The sequence below is a fragment of the Phycodurus eques genome, chromosome 6 (assembly GCF_024500275.1).
Source record: "Phycodurus eques isolate BA_2022a chromosome 6, UOR_Pequ_1.1, whole genome shotgun sequence".
In the NCBI taxonomy this organism is placed as follows: Eukaryota; Metazoa; Chordata; class Actinopteri; order Syngnathiformes; family Syngnathidae; genus Phycodurus; species Phycodurus eques.
This window is the reverse complement of record NC_084530.1, coordinates 7676778-7697750: the sequence shown is the minus strand read 5'-3', so window position 1 is coordinate 7697750 and position 20973 is coordinate 7676778. Positions and strand designations below refer to the sequence as shown.

At 41.6% G+C, this 20973-nt stretch overlaps 1 protein-coding gene across 1 annotated transcript; it reads left to right on the top strand.

Annotated features, from left to right (window-relative positions):
- Positions 1-587: 587 nt before the first annotated feature.
- LOC133403674 (probable ATP-dependent RNA helicase DDX5) lies at positions 588-20151 on the top strand. Its single transcript, XM_061678794.1, has 13 exons — positions 588-746; positions 3929-4106; positions 8984-9080; positions 9453-9586; positions 9825-9890; positions 11842-11983; positions 14650-14810; positions 14911-15083; positions 15152-15262; positions 15813-15874; positions 17633-17692; positions 19062-19283; positions 19362-20151. The coding sequence occupies exons 1-13, from the start codon at positions 706-708 to the stop codon at positions 19814-19816; spliced, it is 1902 nt and encodes a 633-aa protein (XP_061534778.1). The 5' UTR covers positions 588-705; the 3' UTR covers positions 19817-20151.
- Positions 20152-20973: the final 822 nt, after the last annotated feature.

Sequence of the window (20973 nt, the reverse complement as noted above, 5' to 3'; positions counted from 1 at the left end):
TGCCTAAGAACCTGCTTTCCACCTCATCCGTTTTCGACCCACGGTAGCTGAATTTCCACCGGTGGCGGACGTTGTTCACCCGGGCCATGACCGATCTGGTATGAAATTCTTTTGATGAACACTCAGATTTGTCTGGCAAAGTTTTAAGCCGGATGCCCTTCCTGACACAACCCTGTGCCTTTGTCCGTGCTTGGGACCGGCCTACAGTTTGCACTGGCTTGTGGCCCCGTAGGGCTGCATTGTAATGTATAAAACATGCAACCATGAATTAAGGGAATTTGGAGACAAAAGTATAAGATGGTCAGTTTATATATATGAATTTTGAGAACAACGCTATTAGATGGACTAATTTGAACAATCTAAGCGCTTTGTTTTTGTTTTTATTTTGTTTAAAGAAATAGGAAATGGTTAGATTTCGAATGTAAGCCAAAGCAGTAATCAAACCAGATCTGTGGGTTGGAGACATGAGTGTTACACACTCTTGCACAGTAACTTGCCGTACGCACTTAAACGTTGTTTGCAATCCGCCAATAGAAGAAGAAGACGAAGGAGAAAATTGTTTGATGTTATCCGCCCTTTCTGTGACGTCACTTCCTCCTCTTTCTCCGAGCTGTGTGTGGTCAGCCGTCATCGTCTTGTTCACGCTTTGAACACATTTGCAACAAATTTGTCTTTTTTAATTTACGCTCTTTATTGTGCTACACAATGCCAGGATTTTCAGACAGGGACCGTGGCCGGGATAGAGCGTAAGTGGCCAGCTAGTTTCTTTGTTTATTTTTTTCCTCCCCCTTTCCGTTTACAAATGGCTGCTATCGTAAAACGCTGCCATTGCTACGATGGTGTGAAAAGAAGACTCAAGTCTGAAACGTGTTAGTTCATTTCTGTTTAGAAATGAAAATAATGGGACATATTTGAAACATCTCGGTTCGTAGTTGCTGATAGGGTGGCGGCTGGTTGCGGGCCGTGTGGTTGTTTAAACGCACTTACCTCCACGAACGCAAGGGGGGGGGGGGAAACGACGACAGCCTGATGGTAACATAGATGACGCAGCGACTTCTCGTCTTGTCGGGACACATTGAATTGACTTAATTGCCTCATTTGGGGTTAAATGGTTCTGCAATATTGACATCTCAGTCTCGCCCACAATATCATGTCATCCACTCATACATACAGAAGGCCTCAAGGGATCGGCTGCACTGTACGTGTCTGGTACCAGTACACAGACACATGACGTATGCACAGTACTTATTACAACTTTATATTTTAATTTTAATTACAAGTTAATATTAATTTATTATGTAAATGTTTACATGTCTGAAAATACATAACGTGCCGCTTATTAAAAAATTTAACTGACAAACATTAACCTGCAATACCTTGTTCAAACTAACAGAAGTGGAAACAGAAAGGCATTATACTAAAAATATTTCACGTCCAAATTCAGAAACCAACTGTAACAAAATAAAAATAACCCGGTTTACTGATCTGTGAAACGTGTCATCAGCGTGTCAAATTGTGAATAATTGTCAAATTCATCAACAGGCAACAATAACTCAGAAATGTGCTTTTGCTCAGTGTACTCCAGGGGTGTCAAACTCAAATTCACGGTGGGCCAAAATTAAAAATTGGGCCAACGTCGCGGGCCAAACTCGATATTTAATGAAAAATCACTGCGATGTACATGTTTCCCTTCTCTGCAGAAATGTAGCCTTAAAATTTATCATATGACAACAAACTTAAATTTTGCTGAAACACTGAATCTGGAATAAACAAACTTTAATATTATAAACACATGAGAAATCAAATTTGCGATAAAAGAATATATACAAATATTTGTTTGTTGTTTTCTATTTAAATAGATAACATGAATTCTTCTATCTCTCTACTATTTATCTATCTCCAACTACCTTTCTTTTTTATGTAAATCTTTTTTCAAAGGTCAACAACAAAACAACCCCCACAAAAGAAGAATGTTCTTCAATAAAAAGCCAAACTTCAAATTACTAACAGTCCCTAAAAAAATATTAATTCAATTATGTTATATTCTTTGTTACAGCCACGTTGCTCCGCACATGACAAACAGGTCCGTCTTTTACTTTAATCTTCACATCCTCTTATCCTCACTAGGGTCGCGGGCGTGCTGCAGCCCATCCCAGCAATCTTCGGCCGAAAGGCGGGGTACACCCTGAACTGGTCGCCAGCCAATCGCAGGGCACATATAAACAAACAACCATTCGCACACACATTCACACCTAAGGGCAATTTAGAGTTTAGTGAGCAGATAATCTTCCTCCTAACTGTCTTGGAAGTTACCTGTTTTCCATCTTTTGTTTGGTCATTTTTGGGAAGGTGAAGTGTAAATTTGCCAGAGGAGACTGGTAGCATAGTTGCTAACGACAGCAACAGAAAGGGAAGGGGCGCTCGCCGGTCTAGACTGATGGGCCAACACGCTGGGATTTATAATTTTAGTGGCCCATGTGCTATATACTGCCGGGCCAGCTCTGATACACATTTGATATGGTCTTGCGAGCCAAAGATAATTACATCGTGGGTCAAACTTGGCCTCTGGGCCTGAGTTTGACATATACGGTGTTGTCACTGTGTGATATGTGGCCAGTATACTATACTACCGCCCTGCTATTGGCTGGCGACCAGTTGTACTTTGCCTCTCGCCCAGAGTCAGATGGGATTGAGGTTCAGAAAATGGATGGATGGATGGATAGTATACGACCATCTGAGGATCTGCAATTGGCAAAACCTTGAGTCAAGTAGTAGTAGTAGAAAAATGTGGCCACAGAGGAATAAGAGTAAAATGGGTCATGTAACCAAACAGATGAGGGTTTTGGTGAAGTCAAGATGGAGAAAATATTTTTCTCTTGAGGTTTCTTCATCAGAATCATCTTTATTTGCCAAGTATGTCCAAAAACACAAGGAATTTGTCTCCGGTAGTTGGAGCCGCTCTAGTACGACAACAGACAGTCAATTGACAGAGAACACTTGGGAGACAGAAAGACATAGACAAAAAAAAAAACAGTCACTGAGCAGTAAAGGATGAAGAACATTTTAGTTTGAACAAAAGGAACACTTCCAAAACTTGGAGTACAAAGAATGTCTTTTTCTAGTCAGCTGATCTAAGATCATAAATGCACAGCCATGAATTATGTCACAAAATGCTTTAATGCTCGCTGCTTCAGTGAAGATGTTCAAAGGCTGTTAATGCTTTTTAACATTAGTTACTTATCTTTTATACACAATGTGAATTGTAGAAATAAAAACTGTTTATCATGGGAAAAAACTCAACCAATTAGTCTGTTATTAGGTGAAAGGTCTTATTTTCTCTTTAGTATTCAAAGTTGTGCATTAACCAAGCAAAATTATATTTCATCCAAATACTCAATTGTGCTATAGAATTTTCAGTAGGATACTTGAGTACTAAAACATTTGTTAGCTGCACCTCTATGCGTTCACATTCATTCCTTACATTGTCATATTTTTATTGTTTCATAAAACCCTTGCTTTGGGTCCATGTGCAATTAAGCTGCAAAAATTGTTTCCTCAAAATTAGAAAGTTGCTCCTCAAATGAAGAAATGATTACCAAAACTGCTAAATGCAAAAATGCAGCAAGTAGTCATCCAATCAAAGATGATGTTCAGCGGTGCCGGTCGTACCCCTGAGGATATTCCTGGGGCATTTTGAAAGTACTACCCCCGTAGCAGGGGAAAATAATACCAAGAGCTTAATTTTTGGAAGAGTCCTTGTGGTGTGAGTACGGCAAGTTCTTGCAAAAGTTCCTAGTTCCAGGGTAAAGTTCCTCTGTGGTACGAAAGGGCCTTTACAGACTGCTGCTATCAAATGTTTTATTCCTTCAGAAATAGCCTCCAGTTTGCTTCCTCATAAATTGTGGGTTATGCTTCTCCTCTACATTAGATATGGTGGGGGACCTCCTCGTTTTGGAGGTGGAGGAGGAGGCAGGGGTGGACCTCCCCCGGCAAAGTTTGGCAACCCTGGTGAGAGGCTAAGAAAGAGGCACTGGAACCTTGATGAGCTTCCCAAGTTTCAAAAAAACTTCTACCAGGAACATCCAGATGCCACCCGAAGACCACTTGTGAGCGTTCAATGTGTTTTTGTTCACATTTACATGCACATCGGTTTAAAATGAATTGCCATTTTACTACGTTATGGGTATTTCCCCCCCACACACACACATTCCAAAAAGAGGAATTCTAGGTTAATTGTTCTGGATGTATTCCTCCTTTTGACCAAGTCAACCTGGATAGGCTCCAGCTCACCTGCGACCCTGAACAGGGTCGGCTGTTGAAAATTGATTGAGCGGTGTTTCTTTACTAATGCTTGGACTCTAGGTCTATATCCCCAATTGCTATTGGGGAGGACGTAAATGAGTGAATAACGAATCAAATTCGAATGCTTACTCCTTGTGCTTTAAAAAAATAATAGTCCAACAAATAAAAAGCCCTATTTGATTATTTGAAGACTATCTACTGAACCGGTAAGCGAGTACGTTGGCACGTTTTTACTTATGACTGACGGCGTTTTACCTGCGTCTCCATTAGTGTTGGGAATAATAAACCGATGCGCCCGGAAATTTGTTTGTTAAGGCGAGATATACGACTGTATAAGTAACAGACTATAAATGCCAGGAATCCTCAGATATATCGATTGTAGGGCTGTGGACTGGAGATCCTGATGCTAGGAATCGGTTATCTGAGGCTTTACAGTTTTCATCTCTTAAAGGGGACATATTTTGCCAAATCAACTTTTTCTAATATTTGGGATGTAATATTGTCTGTATGGTGCTTCAGTAAACGTGAAATATGAATTAGTCGCCCACACATCCCTAAATTCCAGGCGTTTTTCTCCCTAGAGACTGAAGTCTCTAGGTAGAGAGACTTCTAGGGGGTCATTTGGGTCTTATACACGGAGGCAACCAATTAGAGGAAAGGGGGGTGGTCTTAGCCAAATATGGACAAAGCGGATACAAAATTTGATTAAACAGAAATAGCTGTCTTGGGAGCTTTTCTGGACGTTCGTAAACCAAACCAAGGTGTTTAATGAAATGAAATGGTTCAACTGGCTCCCAGATGAACTTGCTCCCAATTCCTGCTGTGGCCTGTTGGGGCAATGTTAGTCTAGTAATCTTATCTGTAGATCTGTCACTGATTTACACCGAAATTCATCAAACATGCATCAAAATACATGATATTGCCAAAAGTATTTGCTCAACTGCCTTGACTCACATGAATTTAAGTGACATCCCAGTCCTAATCCATAGGGTTCAATATGATGTCGGTTCACCCTTTGCAGCTACAATAGTTTCAACTGTTCGGGGAAGGGTGTCCATAAGGGTTAGGAGAGCATTTATGGGAATTTTTTAACATTCTTCCAGAAGTGCATTTTTGAGTTCACACGCTGATGTTGGAGGAGAAGGCTTGGCTATCACTCTCCACTCCAATTCATCCCAAAGGTTTTCCATCCAGTTGAGTGAGGTCAGGTCTCTCTGCAGGCCAGTCAAGTTCATCTACACCAGTCATCCATGTCTTTATGGACTTTGCTTTGTGCACTGGTGCACAATCATGTTTGAAGAGGAAGGGGCCAGCTCCAAACTGTTCCCACAAAGTTGGGAGCATGGAATTGTCCAGAAGCTCTTAGTATGTTGAATCATTCACAGTTTCTTTCACTGGAGCTAAGAGGCCAAGCCCAGCTCCTGAAAAACAACCCCACACCAGAATCCCCCCTCCACCAAATTTTACACTTGGCACAATACGGTCTGACAAGTACAGTTCTCCTGGCAACCGCCAAATCCAGACTCGTTCATCAGATTGAAGTCATCAGATGAAGTGTGATTCCACACTTCAGAGAACGTGTGTCCACTGCTCTAGACGCCAGTGGTGCCGTGCTATACACGCTGCGCGATCGTGGTGGCAGTTGTAGCGCTTGTTTTTATGTTGGCTCCATGAATGGGCCGGGAAGATAACGAGATAGTAGTTTGCCTTCCACGGATGAGACAGAAAGTGTTCATGGGGTTTGTTTACGTCAACATTAGCAGCTACTAGCTAGCTCTGTGTGTGTTTGTGCGTGACACTCACACACCGTCTCTGCTCTCCTTGAGTGTGCTTCAAATTGTTTGACACTCAAAGTGTAGTTTACTGTAAAACTAAACATGAGACAAAAATATTTACACACATTGTATATTTAAATAAAAGACACATGATCGTTTTAGAAATCGCCATCTTAATGCTAATGGGGACACCCATTGACGGGCCAGCTAGAATTAGCATTAGATCATGGGTGGGATTTTACTTTCAAATCACAAATATTTATACACAAACTCTGTAGTAACACATATAGACTTGTAATACATCAGTACTCACAGGCATATATTCTTCCTCATCTGTGAAAAACTAGTTGTTTTATCGCAGCATTCGTATTCTATTCTTGTTTACAGCAAACGTGTAGCTCCATGCATGCATGCATTGCACCACACTGCCCCTAAGAGGCCATGGTGGAGCAGCATATAGTCATTTCCCCCCCTGACTGTCTGACATGAAATCAAACTGAAATGTTGCTGTTTTAGGTCAATTAGGATAAGCAAAATTATTTCTATTTGCTTAATATATATTGTTTTTTTATTTGTAATTTGTAATGTTATTATTTTACTTGTTATTAATGATTTTTTTTTTGGTTGTTTTAAATGTTAAAAGTTGAGTTTTTGGTAGTTATATGCATCGGATCGGGACTGTGTCGACAGATACTGAAAATCAAATACTCTGGCTCTGGTGCAAAAAAAATGTCATCAGGGCATCCCTAATTATAACTGTAAAATAATGATTATGTTCCACAATTGAACAGTATGAAGAATTATCTTTGTCCTATTATGTAATATACTGCAATAACTGTCCTGCGGTAATGTTCTCAACATAATTTTAAAAATATGGAACTTCCGAAAAATTGTTCTGGAAGTGAATTTCAATATGTTGGCAGCTCTGCAGTCATAGCCATGAATGCTATTTTACTAATAATTGGCATAATTTCTTCCTGTGTTTCCGTTTTCGACCTTGGGTTTCTCATTTCTTTTTCTTGTCTTTTTTTTTGTTTTGTTTCGGTCAAGAATTTTCATTTCGGTACATCACTAATTTTTAGATCATTATCTTTTGAAGTACCTGCAAGGAAAATGTATTTATTTATTTGTGATTTTTATAATTGTTAAATAAACCCAATGGTTTATAATGTAATACAATTTGGTCTGGTCCATATTGTACATTTAAACTTTAATACAACAAATATGGAGTCATATCGACTTGAGAAGGGGAGGATTGAAATCGTGATATCAAATTTAAGCCATATTGCCCAGTCCTACCTGGAGCCATGGAAATGATTGGAACACCTGATTCCGGTTATTTGGATGGGTGAGCAAATACTTTTTGCAATATAGTATGTACTTACATCGCAGTTGTTCAACTACATGAGTGTCCAAATTTTCAATAAACGTGAAACACGTAAGTAGGTATTTTACCAAATCCAGAAAACCAGCCACCGTTTTCTTTCCATTTCGCTGTGGCAGATTTTCGGCACTTGGATTTAGCGGAGGTCCACCAAAATCGCGCAAGATAATCCTTGTTCTTTTCCAATGACGTTGTTGGGAAGTCCCTTTACCACCTCGTTTTTGAAATTTTCAATTCAGATAAGATTTTCTGTGGTTCGTACAAAGATTAAAATGTTTGACAAAGATGAAAATGTTCCTTGATTTCAGCGTCCAAAATCACGTGTTCATAGCACTCAGACACGATTGAAAAATATATGGAGGTCATAAATTGTTATTAGTCTTGTTTTCTAAGACGTTTGAATTAAATATCTGGAACAAACTCCCAGAATACTGTAGATCAGCTGAGACACTGAGTTTATTTAAATCAAGGCTGAAAACTCACCTGTTCACTATTGCTTTTAAGTAGATTTTGTTAACCCTAATTGCATTTTAACTTTTTGTTTTAATATTTAAATGATTATATCTATTTGGCTATACATGTGGTTAGAAATTTGTAGTAACATACCTATAATATACTTCCTGTAAAGACTTATTCTCTTGCATGCTATTTATATTTCCTATAGCCACTATTGCTGCTTAAAAGATGAAAATTTGCTCATTGTGGCACTAAATAAAGGTTATTTTATGTTACAAATATTTAGTAATAATATACATTTAACCTTATGTGCTCCTGTTCTCAAGTGACCTGTGCAGTGACATGCAATTCATTTCCGGTTCAGACAACGTCCTCTGTGGCCGTGTATTATTTTATATCTATATCTCCAAACAGATATTAGCCTTTCATTTTGTTGTTCAATTTAGGTTAACTCTCCTCAAAAACGCGGTACCAGCCAGACCTGTGTGAAAAGTGTACTGTATCACCAAATGACTTGTTTCGGCGTTTGGCCACTCCTTAGCAAGTAGCACGGCTTCTCCGTCGTCACCTTTTAATTACTTCTCACCCTCCCTAGGTGATAACGATACGTGTTTGAGAAGTGTTCGCTACCAAGGAAGTGTGAAATGATTAGTGACTTATGCGTCGACACCGGATGCAAAGAGAACTTTTGCCGTTTTCCCCCCCCCTTACAATATATTGTTTATTTCATCGAATTCATTTAAGAAATTTGTACTGTCTGAAGCGTCATGGTTAATCGACACAACGGCGTCCGTACTGGCTGGTAATGTCGGGCGCTGGATTTTCAATCAGTAGTTACGCCTAGAACGATCAAGTCAGCGTTCAGTGCTTTCAATAACAACAATACAGTTCTGTATCATTTGAAAGTGCTGTATGAGCATGTGGTGGTGGTGGTTGTTTTTTTTCTCCCGCAAGTTTCAGTTTCTGGGTGGCTGTCAATATACTTGGGCGGCCCGCCCAAGTAAAGCCTATGTAGGGGAAAGACTGAAGTGTAATATTATCTGTGCTCCCTTTTCTCCGATTTCAGCAAGAGGTTGAGCAGTACAGACGAAGCAAAGAAGTTACAGTCAAAGGCAGAGAATGCCCCAAACCAATTATAAGGTTCCATGAAGCGGCATTTCCAAGTGAGTTTAAAGTCTTTCTCCAGGACCCTTCTGTCAACCTATTCAATCCAGGGTTTAGATTAGCTGCCACAAACTGTTTTTTGGTCCAAGAAAAAATGCAGGCGTGAATCAAAATTTATGATGGAAAATACAGTGTGTATGGTATGTCGAGAGATATTCAACAGAAATTCATAGTAAAATAGAATGCATTTGTTGCATCAAGGAATTATGTTGTACATATGCTTGTATGGAAGCTTTTTTTTTAAATGGCTATTTAAACATATGTACAATAGGTGTCATATAAGGCAGGAGTGGAAGTTTATTAAACTGGCTGTTTAAAACAAGTGTTATGTAACGTCTGCTTTTATTTAACTTCCCTATCCTGTTTTGCAGACTATGTCATGGATGTGATCGTCAAACAAAACTGGATTGAACCAACCCCTATTCAGGGTCAGGGGTGGCCAGTTGCTCTCAGTGGCAAAGACATGGTTGGCATTGCTCAAACTGGCTCTGGGAAAACTCTTGCTGTACGTATTAATACAAGAATTACATATACATAGGGCCTTCAAAGACACAGAAACACGCTTAAATATAAGAAAGACAAGTAGCTTTGCTGGTAACAAAGCTCTAGCTGTTTTACAGGATTCTGAGAAGGGCTTGACAGTGTAACTTTAATTTTTTGCTGGCAAAAAAAGCGACCTGGTCAGTGCTTACTCACACAGATGTACTAAAATATTCATATACATACCTTTTTTGTTCCTTTAGTACCTTCTACCTGCTATTGTGCACATCCAACATCAACCCTTCCTGGAGCATGGTGATGGACCTATCGTAAGTAAAACGTTCTCACAATGTCTGTTACTGATTACTGAATTTTTTTCTATGACGGAAGGGTTCTGGTCGTCCCAAACATCTTCCGTTTAAGGATTATGGGGGCCACTGTGCTCTTAGGAACCTTAAATGCAGCAGAATATTTTTTGTAACCTTGGCCAGATCTCTGCCTTGCTACAATTCTGTCTCTCAGCTCTTCAGGCAGTTCCTTTGATAAATCTGGGGAAAAAAATGTAAAGTTTAATTTTTTTTCTGTCAATATGCGGTCCTGTGTGTACATTATGAGGAAAAAAAAAAAACTTAGATGATTTTTAAATTTAAGGGGGTCTGAATACTTTCCATACCCACTGGGGGGGGGGGGGGGTGATGCACATTATACATGAGAAATTAATACATACAAATGACACAGAGAAAAAGTATTGAACACATGAAGAAAGGGAGGTGCAAAAAGGCATGGAAAACCAAGACAACTCCTAAAATCTGTCAATAATCAAACAGCAATCCAGCCCCTTGTCAGTGCAAATGAATATCAGCTGGTTCAGTCTTAATTGATGGCCTACAAAAAGGTCTCATTGCCAAGGTGTGAGTCAAGACATCTCATGATGGGTGAGAGCAGAGAGCTGTCTCAAGGCCATCGCAAACTATCCATCCATCCATCTATTATCTGTACCGCTTATCCTCGCAAGGGTTCCGGGTGTACTGGAGCCTATCCCAGCTGTCTTCGGGCGAGAGGCGGGGTACACCCTGAACTGGTCGCCAGTCAATCGTAGGGGACATATAAACAAACAACCATTCCCACTCACATTCACACCTACGGGCAATTTAGGGTCTTCAATCAACCTACCACGCATATTTTTGGGATGTGGGAGGAAACCAGAGTGCCCGGAGCAAACTCACGCAAACATGGGGAGAACATACAAACTCCACACAGGCTAGGCCGGGATTTGAACCCCGGTCCTCAGAACTGTGAGGCATATGTGCTAACCAGTTGTTCACCGTGCCGCCCATTGTTGCAGAACATAACGATGGCATTGGTTACAGGAACATATGTAACTCATTCACTGCCAGCCGTTTTCTGAGCAGGGAACCCCAGGACTGCCAGCCATTTTTGAGCAATTTCAATAATTCTTCTTTAAACTCCAGTTTTAAAGCAACAGGACTAAAACTGAAGGAGCCATAGAGTAGTTCAATATTTTACTAAGTAAATTAAAGAAAAATGAAAAATATGAACATGGAAAAATATTAATACTTTTTTCAGAACAGTACAATATGTAGGCAAATGTAAAATAACACGGTGAATTGGTTTAAAGTCTTGACTGAGTATTTGTGTAGGTATGCAAGACCCAAAATACACAGATTCCCAAATAATAAAACTTCAAACAGTTATATAACAGTCGAAAGAGTAATACAAGGATAGAAAAAAAGACCACACTACAACACTGATGCAAACCTAATTTTGTGCTTGAGAAAACACCATAGCTTATATCAGTAACCTATTCACACAATGTTTTAAAGTCATAATTACAGTAAATATTTGTATGAAAAACACTTCTAGGCCATGGATGTAAAATATACAAATGAAAAACAGTAACACAAAAAGAGGCCAATTCCTTACTTTTACACCTGTGGTTGACTTTCACACTGGAAGGTAGTCTAGAGCCGCATGACGACGTACATTATTCTCAGTTCACTGGACAAACTCTTTCATTGCGCACCGTTCGTATTTGAGCCAGACGTCATGAAGTTGCAACAAGCATTTCTTTATAACATCTGTAAAAATTCATAAGAAGACCATCGTAAACTGAAGGACCTCTTGTAGTTGGCAGGAGCCATGCTTGTTTGGTTTTACAGGGTTAGGAAATGCAACATCGAACAATAGTAGGTGTGGCCCTATTTTTTGTCTAAATAGCGCTTGAATGTACATTTTAAAACAAATTCCTGCTTTTTTCAGTGCTTGGTATTGGCGCCTACACGTGAACTGGCCCAGCAGGTGCAACAGGTCGCTGCTGAATACGGCAGGGCCTCCCATCTCAAGACCACCTGCATCTATGGGGGTGCACCCAAAGGACCCCAAATTAGGGATCTCGAGAGGGGTATGTTACTTTGAACTGTTATTTCTATGCCAGGGGTGCGCAAACATTTTGGAACGCCCTACAAGGGAGAATTTTCTTCCAATAACCCCCTTATCACACTAACACCAATATAACAGCTACCAATGCGTCCCCCTAAATGCCATAGGAATAATTTATTTTTGAAACATTTCAACCTAAATATTCCAGTTTTCTCGGTTTACCAACACTTGATGCCAGCCTATTTACAGGCCCCTCCAAAAGTATTGGAACGGCATGGTCAATCCCTTTTTGTTGTTGTATAGTGAAGACGTTTGGGTTTCAGATCAAAAGATGAATATGAGACAACATTTCAGAATTCCAGCTTTTATTTCATGGTATTTACATCTAGATGTGTTAAACAATTCGGGACAGAGCACCTTTTGTTTGAAGCCACTGACTTTTCAAGTGAGCAAAAGTATTGGAACAGGCATTTCATTAAATTAGTGAAAAACATTTAATATTCAGTGGCATAACCCTTACTTGCAATAACTGCATCAAGCCTGCGACCCATTGACTTCACCAGACTGTTGCATTTTTCATTTGGAATGCTTTTCCAGGCTTTTACTGCAGCCCCTTTGTTGTTGTTTATTTCTGGGGGTTTCTTCCTTCAGGCTCCTCCTTCAGGAGGTAAATGCATGCTCTATTGGGTTAAGGTCTGGTGATCGACTTGGCCAGTCTAAGATCTTCCACTTTTTCCCTCTGATGAAGTCCTTTGTTGTCTGTTTTGAGTCATTGTCTTATTGCATGATGACACTTCTCCTGATTAGTTTGGATGCATTTTACTGTAAATTGCCAGACAAAATGGTTTTGTAGACTTCAGAATTCATTCTGCTGCGACTATCATGAGTTACATCAATAAAGACTAGTGAGCCGGTTCCAGTAGCCGCCATGCAAGCCCAAGCCATGACATTACCTCCACCATCAGAATCAGAATCATCTTTATTTGACAATTATGTCCAAAAAACACACAAGGAATTTGTTTCCGGTAGTTGGAGCCACTCTAGTACGACAACATTCAATTGACAGAGAACACTTTTGAGACATAAAGACATTGAGAAAAACAGTCACTGAGCAATAAAGGGTTGCTAGTTATCTGCTAATGCTGGTACAAATTTTTAATTTTAATTTTTTTGGACAATTGTGCAAAAAGATGCAGAGTCCTCTAGCACTTAGAGCAGTTTGAATGACTAATATAGCAATAGTCCGGTGCAATGACCATTGTGCAAAGGGCGCCGAGACTTCAAGGAGTATATGCAGTTTAAAGTGACAAGTAGCGTGATAATCTGGGACAATGTTGATTGTGCAGATGTTGCAGATACTCCTCAGTCAGTGTGCAAGTGGGCCAGAATCTACTCTGGCGTGAGTGGCCAGTATTGGTCAACAACAGATATGCAAATAGTGCAGCGTGGTGAGACTACTACAGTGAGTGGACGAGTATGGATAATTGGCCAGACAGAAATGTGACAACAAACTCAAGACAAAAAAATTGACAGCATGTTGCAATGGAATTGTAGTTTAGTTGTTTAAGAAGTTGATTGCAAGAAGGAAGAAGCTGTTGGAATGTCTGCTAGTTCTCGTTTGCATTGATTGGTAGCTTCCTCAGAAGTACATCCTCTGCAGGACCTTTTTGAGGACTGAGTTGAATGTTGATCGCCCACTTCAGGTCCTGAGAGACTGTAATTCCCAGGAACTTGAAGGTCTCGACGGTTGACACAAGGCAGCTGGACAGCGTGAGGGGCAGCTGTGGCGAAGCATGCCTCCTGAAGTCCACGATCATCTCTATAGTCTTGAGCGTGTTCAGCTCCAGGTTGTGTCGGCCGCACCACAGCTCCAGGCGCTCCACTTCCTGTCGATATGCAGACTCGTCACAGTCTTTGATGAGGCCGATGATAGTGGTGTCATCTGCAAACTTGAGGAGTTTGACAGCCTGTGCGTTGAGGTGCAGTCGTTCGTGTAGAGAGAGAAGAGCAGCGGAGAGAGGACACAACCTTGGGGTGCCCCATTGCTGATGAGGTGGTCTCCCCGAGCCTCACCTGCTGTGTCCTGCCCGTCAGATAGCTGTAAATGGCAGGCGAGACGCTGAGTTGGATAATCTTGGAGGAAAGGAGTTCAGGGATGATGGTGTTGAACGCTGAGCTGATCCTCGCGTAGGTCCCTGCACTGTCGAGGTGTTCTAAGATGAAGTGTAGTCCCATGTTGACTGCATCATCCGCAGACCTGTTCGCTCGACAAACTGCAGGGGGTCCAGCAGGGGACCTGTGACGCTCTTGAGGTGGTCCAGCACGAGACGTTCAAAGGACTGTAGTCATTTAGACCCGAGATTGTAGTTTTCTTGGGGACTGGAATGATGGTGGAGCGTTCTGAAACATGGTACTTCGCACAGTTCCAGATATCTATTGAAGATCTGTGTTAAGACTGGAGCGAGCTGGTCCGCGCAGACTTTGAGGCAGGATGGGGACACATGGTCTGGGCCTGCCGCTTTGTTAATCTTTTGTTGTTTGAAGATGCGTCTCACATCCTGTTCGTGGATGGTTAACGCAGAAGTCTAACTATTGTCCATTTTATTTAGCAAACGATAAGTCGATATAGTAATTATCGTGACAGGCCTGAGTGTAAATAATTACGTGTTAATTCTGGTTTCGTTCAAGGAGTTGAGATTTGTATCGCTACCCCGGGTCGTCTCATTGACTTTCTGGAGTGTGGGAAAACAAATTTACGGCGTTGCACCTACCTGGTGCTTGATGAGGCCGACCGCATGCTCGATATGGGATTTGAACCACAGATCCGCAAGATTGTGGACCAAATACGGGTGAGATATTTCCTTTAGCTACGAATTTTGATAGTGTTAAGAAATAATAATTATTGTAAGGTAATAGAAACTGAGCAACTGTTGCCCGTCTCTTTACCAGCCAGACCGTCAGACTCTGATGTGGAGCGCCACTTGGCCCAAAGAGGTTCGGCAGCTTGCGGAAGACTTCCTGAAAGACTATGTACAGATCAACATTGGAGCGCTTCAGCTCAGCGCCAACCATAACATCTTGCAGATTGTTGATGTTTGCAATGACATGGAGAAGGAGGACAAGTAAGACATTTTGGAGAGGAAAGTTAATGAATATTAGTAGCTAAAGAACAATCTTATTTTGTTCCCAGACTGATTCGATTGCTGGAGGAGATAATGAGTGAAAAAGAGAACAAGACAATTATTTTTGTAGAGACGAAAAGGCGCTGCGATGAGATCACCAGGAGGATGAGAAGGGATGGGTAAGGACACGTCATTTTATTTCCGTAAGACTAAATCTTGGTCATCTCTGATTTTAAAACAATTCACTACCAGTAGTTTAGTGCAGTGTCTCCCAACCTTCCTTGGGCCAAGGCACATATTTTACATTAGAAAAAGCTCACCACCAAACAAAAATGATACAAAAAAAGCCGTACTGAAATATGATGATCTCACCTCAATTTACTCATGAATGTACTTGATGTGAAATCTGGCTGTTTAGTTGAATACACATTGCACCTTGGATACACATTGCACCTTCTGTCATCACATTGCACCTTCTGTCATCTAGTGGAAGAGCAGTTCATTGTTCTGCCTTTCACTATATGTCACTGGTATAGATAAATAAAGTAGTAGTACATCATTAATTTGGACAAATTAAGTGAAAATCTATAATATCCAATGGAACAACTGATGAGCTCATGTGCCGTTGCACAGTGATTGGAAATCATTGCTGTAGTGTAATGTTTGTAGTCAATAAGTGCTTTGTAAAGCTGGGTTGGCTGCATGTAATGCTGAGCCTGTCTCACACAGGTGGCCAGCGATGGGAATACATGGAGACAAGAGCCAGCAGGAGAGAGACTGGGTCCTTAATGGTGAGAATCAAATAATGGGAAAGTAGCTCTGTAATTAAATTTTTCCACTGCATGGTACCTACTCAGCACAACAAGGCTCTGTTTGCTATTGATGCTTCTATATTGGCAAAAGCAGATACTCTGATGGTCACTCAATGGTCACACACATTCATCATTGCATTAAAACCTGTTGGTCTTTCTTAGCTCTGTACGCTGCAGTATTATTATACTGCACAGTCTCCAGTGTTCTGCAGTTTCTAGTTTTCTTGCTGCCCTCAGTCTCCTCTCAAACAATAAATCCTCCTGCCTGTGGTCCAAATCAACATATGGAGAAGTAACTTCAGGAGACCCTTTCCTTCAAAGCGATGTGTTCAATCCATTTTTTTTCTGGTTTCCCACAGTGCACCCTAGGGATGGAATGTTTTTTGAAAACCACTAAAACGGTTAGATTGGACTGTTTCGGTTCGCTCCGCGTGTGTTCCGTTTGGTTCATAACGTGTGTGACTCGTTTTTTTTTTTCTTCATTTACTATTGAGGCGACCGTGTCACATCACAGCCCAGTAGCAAGTTAGCCAAGAGGGTGGCGCGGACACGTCATCTGCGTCATGCCCGCCAGCAATGCTACAGCCAATCATATTGCATGGGGCCCGCCCCCAGAGACCTTAAATTGGAGAGAACAGATACAGAGCATTGGAGAGCAGTATACTTACGGTGGTACTTCCGTGTCTTCCCCTGCTTGGCCGCTCAGTTGCGCGGCGTCCCGTCCCACTCGTAGCGGTCCGCTCGACGACCCTCCTTCCCCCTGCCAACGTAGGCGGCTCATGCAACAAGTTTATCCAAGAAGTACCATGGAAGTGATATCGTTATTGTGTTCGTGACTGACTGAGGTGTTTTGATTGACACGGAAACTTTGCTTCCCCAGAGGATCAGCGATGCTAGCATGTAGCAAACTAGCCTTTAAAAAGTGGGAGGCATAAACACGAACTATTGTAATTACAGTTTTCCTAATTTGGATGTAAATACCCTCAAATTAATCTGAAGGTCTGCAGCGATCACATGTTGTTCTTTTCATTGCAAATCCGTTGTGGCGGTGTTTAGAGCCAAAAAGATGAAAATTGTGTCCACGACCTAACATTTATGGACCTGGCTGGAAGTGCAGATGAATGCTGCTAATATAAAGATGAAGTTTATATCGAGTAAACTTCATGCATAAGCCAAGCTCATTCACGTATGATCAGCAGACCTTTGTTGAACCAAGGCACCTATTTTACATTTGAAAAATCTTAAGTTAACTACCAAACAAAAATAATATAAAATGTATTAATACTGAAATGTTGTCTATTTTAGTCAAAAATGTACTGTACACATTGTAAAATCTGGGCTTGTTTAGTTGGAACACAAAGCTGATATTTTGCAGGAAACCAACTTATTCTGTTGTTTAAATAGCAAGACGACAGCTTTATTATACCTTTTGCCATCCAGTGGAAGAACATTTGTTCTTCCAGTCACTAAACGCGACTGGCATAGATAGACGAACAAAGATATATATATATATGATTAATCAAAACAATTAAAATAATAATAATAAAATATGCATAAAATTAGTTTAAGAGCCAACATATACCGAACTGAAAACCGTCATCACAAAACCTAGATATGAACCGAACCGTTCCACCCTTACTACACCCCAACCTAAGGTCAAGCCAGTTCTATGCAGTGGAAAAGCAACATAATTGTAATTGTCTCTTATTTAATTCCATTCTGCCTGTCTCTCTTTAGAGTTCAGATACGGCAAAGCACCAATCCTCATCGCCACAGACGTAGCCTCCCGAGGCTTAGGTCAGTTTGCCCTTAAGTGGCAACATTTCCTGTGCTACATGTAATTTAAAGAAAGTGTTTTTGCTTTCTTTAACTTCTCTATGCATTTTCTGAGTTTTTCTCACCTTAAGGTGGAGTCTTTGTGGCAGGCACTAGGCATGACAGTCCCAGGCCTGGAGAGGGAGAAGGATGACATATTGGAAGTGCTCAACTGGCTTGCCACCCAGTGGGCCTAGAGAGGTGAAAGCTCTTGTGTGCCAGTGATTTTTTCAAAAGGCTCTGTGGCTAAGCCTTTGTCTCCAACATGTTGAAATACACACACCTGTTCTCTATCCGTGGATTTCACCCGAGAACTGCCATCCAGCTGTTTCTGACTCAAACGTAACCGCTTAAAAAATGCTTGCTGCATGCTGTTGTGTCAGAGAGCGCTGTACAGTATTGCAAGTCCGCTTAAAATTAGGAAAAAATTGTTACCTTTCGGAGATTGTATCAGCATAGCATGGGTGCTTGTCAAAGCTTTGGTTATCTCCTGTTCCCGTCAAAGTGCTGGATTCCTTGAAATGGAGAGAGCAGTTTGAGAACTTGTATTAGTCTCTGAAAATTGATGAGATACCTGGCACATGTGCTTAGGGGTTAGTGAGGAGAAAGAGTGAGAGACAGTTCAAACCAAAGTTCCTCCCTCGCCTGTATTTTATAGTCATGTCGAGACCTGCCAATGAGAGACATTTTCTCAAGTGAACACTGGCTTCTTGTGACAGCTTGCCTTGATGACACAGAGGGATGGTGGGGGGGAATAGTTTTTGCAGAGGGGGTCCGACAGGGCTCTATGTTTTAAAGGGGCCCCCTGTCAATTGAACAGCTGATCTATTTGATCTTGGCAAGACGCGCAGTGTGGCTTCTTTTGAGGGTGTACTGGGAAAAAACGACCTGCAAAAATCTTACCACATGAATGGTCCAATATTGGCATATGAGGAGGCCCCAGTGCATATCCTGGCCCAACTGCGTAGAAGTTCCTGGATGTCACTTGACAACATGTGGGGGATTTGGCTGCATTGGGAAAGGACTAGTGAATGCATACTCCTTATATGGTAAGCTTTAAATCATTTGTATTCTCCCTTGGTAACAAACGGGAGAGCGAATGTCTTTTTTGGATCATTTGGATGATGGTAAGCAATTGGAGTGTGCATCGTTTCTCTCTTCCCACAGTAGTATTCCCATGGAGTAGATGTCAAATGTTGCTGCTTTAACCCATTTCCTCCACAGCTTAACCACCACCATCCTCCTCAGCCTTCACAGTTGCTAATTGTTTGCTTTGGTCTGGCTGTTGTGGTGTGCAAAATCCTCGTGTGGCCTCCATGTTTCGTTTTGCCACACTGCAACACTTTCACAGATGTGGAGGATGTGAAATTTGTCATCAATTATGACTACCCTAACTCCTCTGAGGATTATATCCACCGCATTGGACGTACAGCCCGGAGTCAAAAAACAGGCACAGCCTACACCTTCTTCACCCCCAACAACATGAAACAGGCTAGTGATCTGATCTCTGTGCTGCGTGAGGCCAACCAGGCCATTAACCCTAAGCTCATCCAGATGGCAGAGGACAGAGGAGGTACAAGAATCAGTTTAGTTTAATGGTGATAATTGAATGAAATGTGGCTTTTGACATCCTCTTCTTTTTCTTCTTCAGGTCGTGGAAGGGGGGGGCGAGGTGGCTACAAAGATGACCGTCGAGATAGGTATTCTGGAGGTGGGTGGCGTGAGAACTTTGGTGGTGGTGGCTACAGGGACAGGGACAACGATAGAGGGTTTGGAAATGGGCCAAAGGGTGGGTTTGGAGGCAAGATGCAAAATGGGGGCAGCTATGGAGGCAACGGTGCTCATCCCAGTGGTAGCTATGGCAACAATTATAGCAACAGCAATGGCCCAGGTAACTTTGGTCCTCCATCCAATCAGGTGGGAGCCTTCGGGAACCAAAACTTCCAGGGCCCCCCTCAGTTTGGGGGAATGCAGAGGCCTGCCCAGAATGGCATGAACCACCCGTTCCCATACACCCCTCAGCCACCACCACCGCCACAGGCTCAACAGCCACCACCCCCACCTCCAATGGTGCCCTACCCCATGCCACCACCCTTTTCACAGTAGTCTCCATACAATATATTGAACCCACTTCTTTTTGTTTCTTTGTTTAGTCGACAAGTGACACTTTAAATATATTTGTTGTTATAAATATTATTCTATGTTTAACTCTTGTTTTTGCTTGCAGCAGGTTTTGCGATTAATTCCGGAATACCAGTGCGTCTACTACAGTGCAACGATCATGTGCTGTACTTTTCCTTGATTGTTTTTGTGTTACATTCCTTAGTTATTTAACTAGGTGATGCGTTATGAGTTTGTGCTATAAATTGGTGAAAGTGTTGTGGTGATCAATATTTAAATGGTGGATATGTCCCTGTTTTTAAATAAAAATAAGAAAAGGGGAGGCTTGGCTTTTTTGGGGGGAATTGAGGGTCTAGTTTTTGTACATACCATCATTGAGTTAGGCTAGGGAAAGTACAGTGGATAAAAAATTCCTACACACCTAATTGTCAGGTTTCAGTGATATATAAAAAATTAGACATAAGATAAATCAAAAACTTTTTACACCATTGTGACCTATATCCTGTCCAACGTAATGGTAAAGATAAAGTCAATGTTTTCAAGAAGGAAAATAAATTGAGATAATGTCGTTCCTGTTTCATCAAGCCGTGACCTCCAACTCTCACTGGAGCAGTTCGCAGCTGAGTGTGAAGCGGCTGGGATGAGAATCAGCACCTCCAAATCTGAGACCATGGTCCTCAGTCGGGAAAAGGGTGGTGTGCCCTCTCCAGGTCGGGGATGAGATCCTGCCCCAAGTGGAGGAGTTCAAGTATCTTGGGGTCTTGTTCACGAGTGAGGGAAGAATGGAACGGGAGATCGACAGGCGGATCGGTGCAGCGTCTGCAGTGATGCGGACATTGTATGGGTCCAGTTGTCGTGAAGAAGGAGCTAAGCCAAAAGGCGAAGTTCTCGATTTTTCGGTCGATCTGCGTTCCTACCCTCACCTATGGTCACGCGTTGTGGGTCGTGACCGAAAGAACAAGATCCCGGATACAAGCAGCCGAAATGAATTTCCTCCGCAGGGTGTCCGGGCTCTCCCTTAGAGAAATGTTTTAAATCAATTTATTCAATGTAGTTAACATTACTCTCTTGTGTGGTTTGTCAAATGTACGAGACTTTCTATGCTTGTTTTGGGTCATTTTAAGCTTCCCCATAGTCCCGAG

Coding starts and splice junctions, on each gene's coding strand:
- LOC133403674 (XM_061678794.1), top strand. CDS start 706: ATGCCAGGATTTTCAGACAGGGACCGTGGCCGGGATAGAGC. Junction 15,875..17,632: donor GAGAGACTGGGTCCTTAATG/GTGAGAATCAAA, acceptor GTCTCTCTTTAG/AGTTCAGATACGGCAAAGCA. Junction 19,284..19,361: donor GATGGCAGAGGACAGAGGAG/GTACAAGAATCA, acceptor TTTCTTCTTCAG/GTCGTGGAAGGGGGGGGCGA.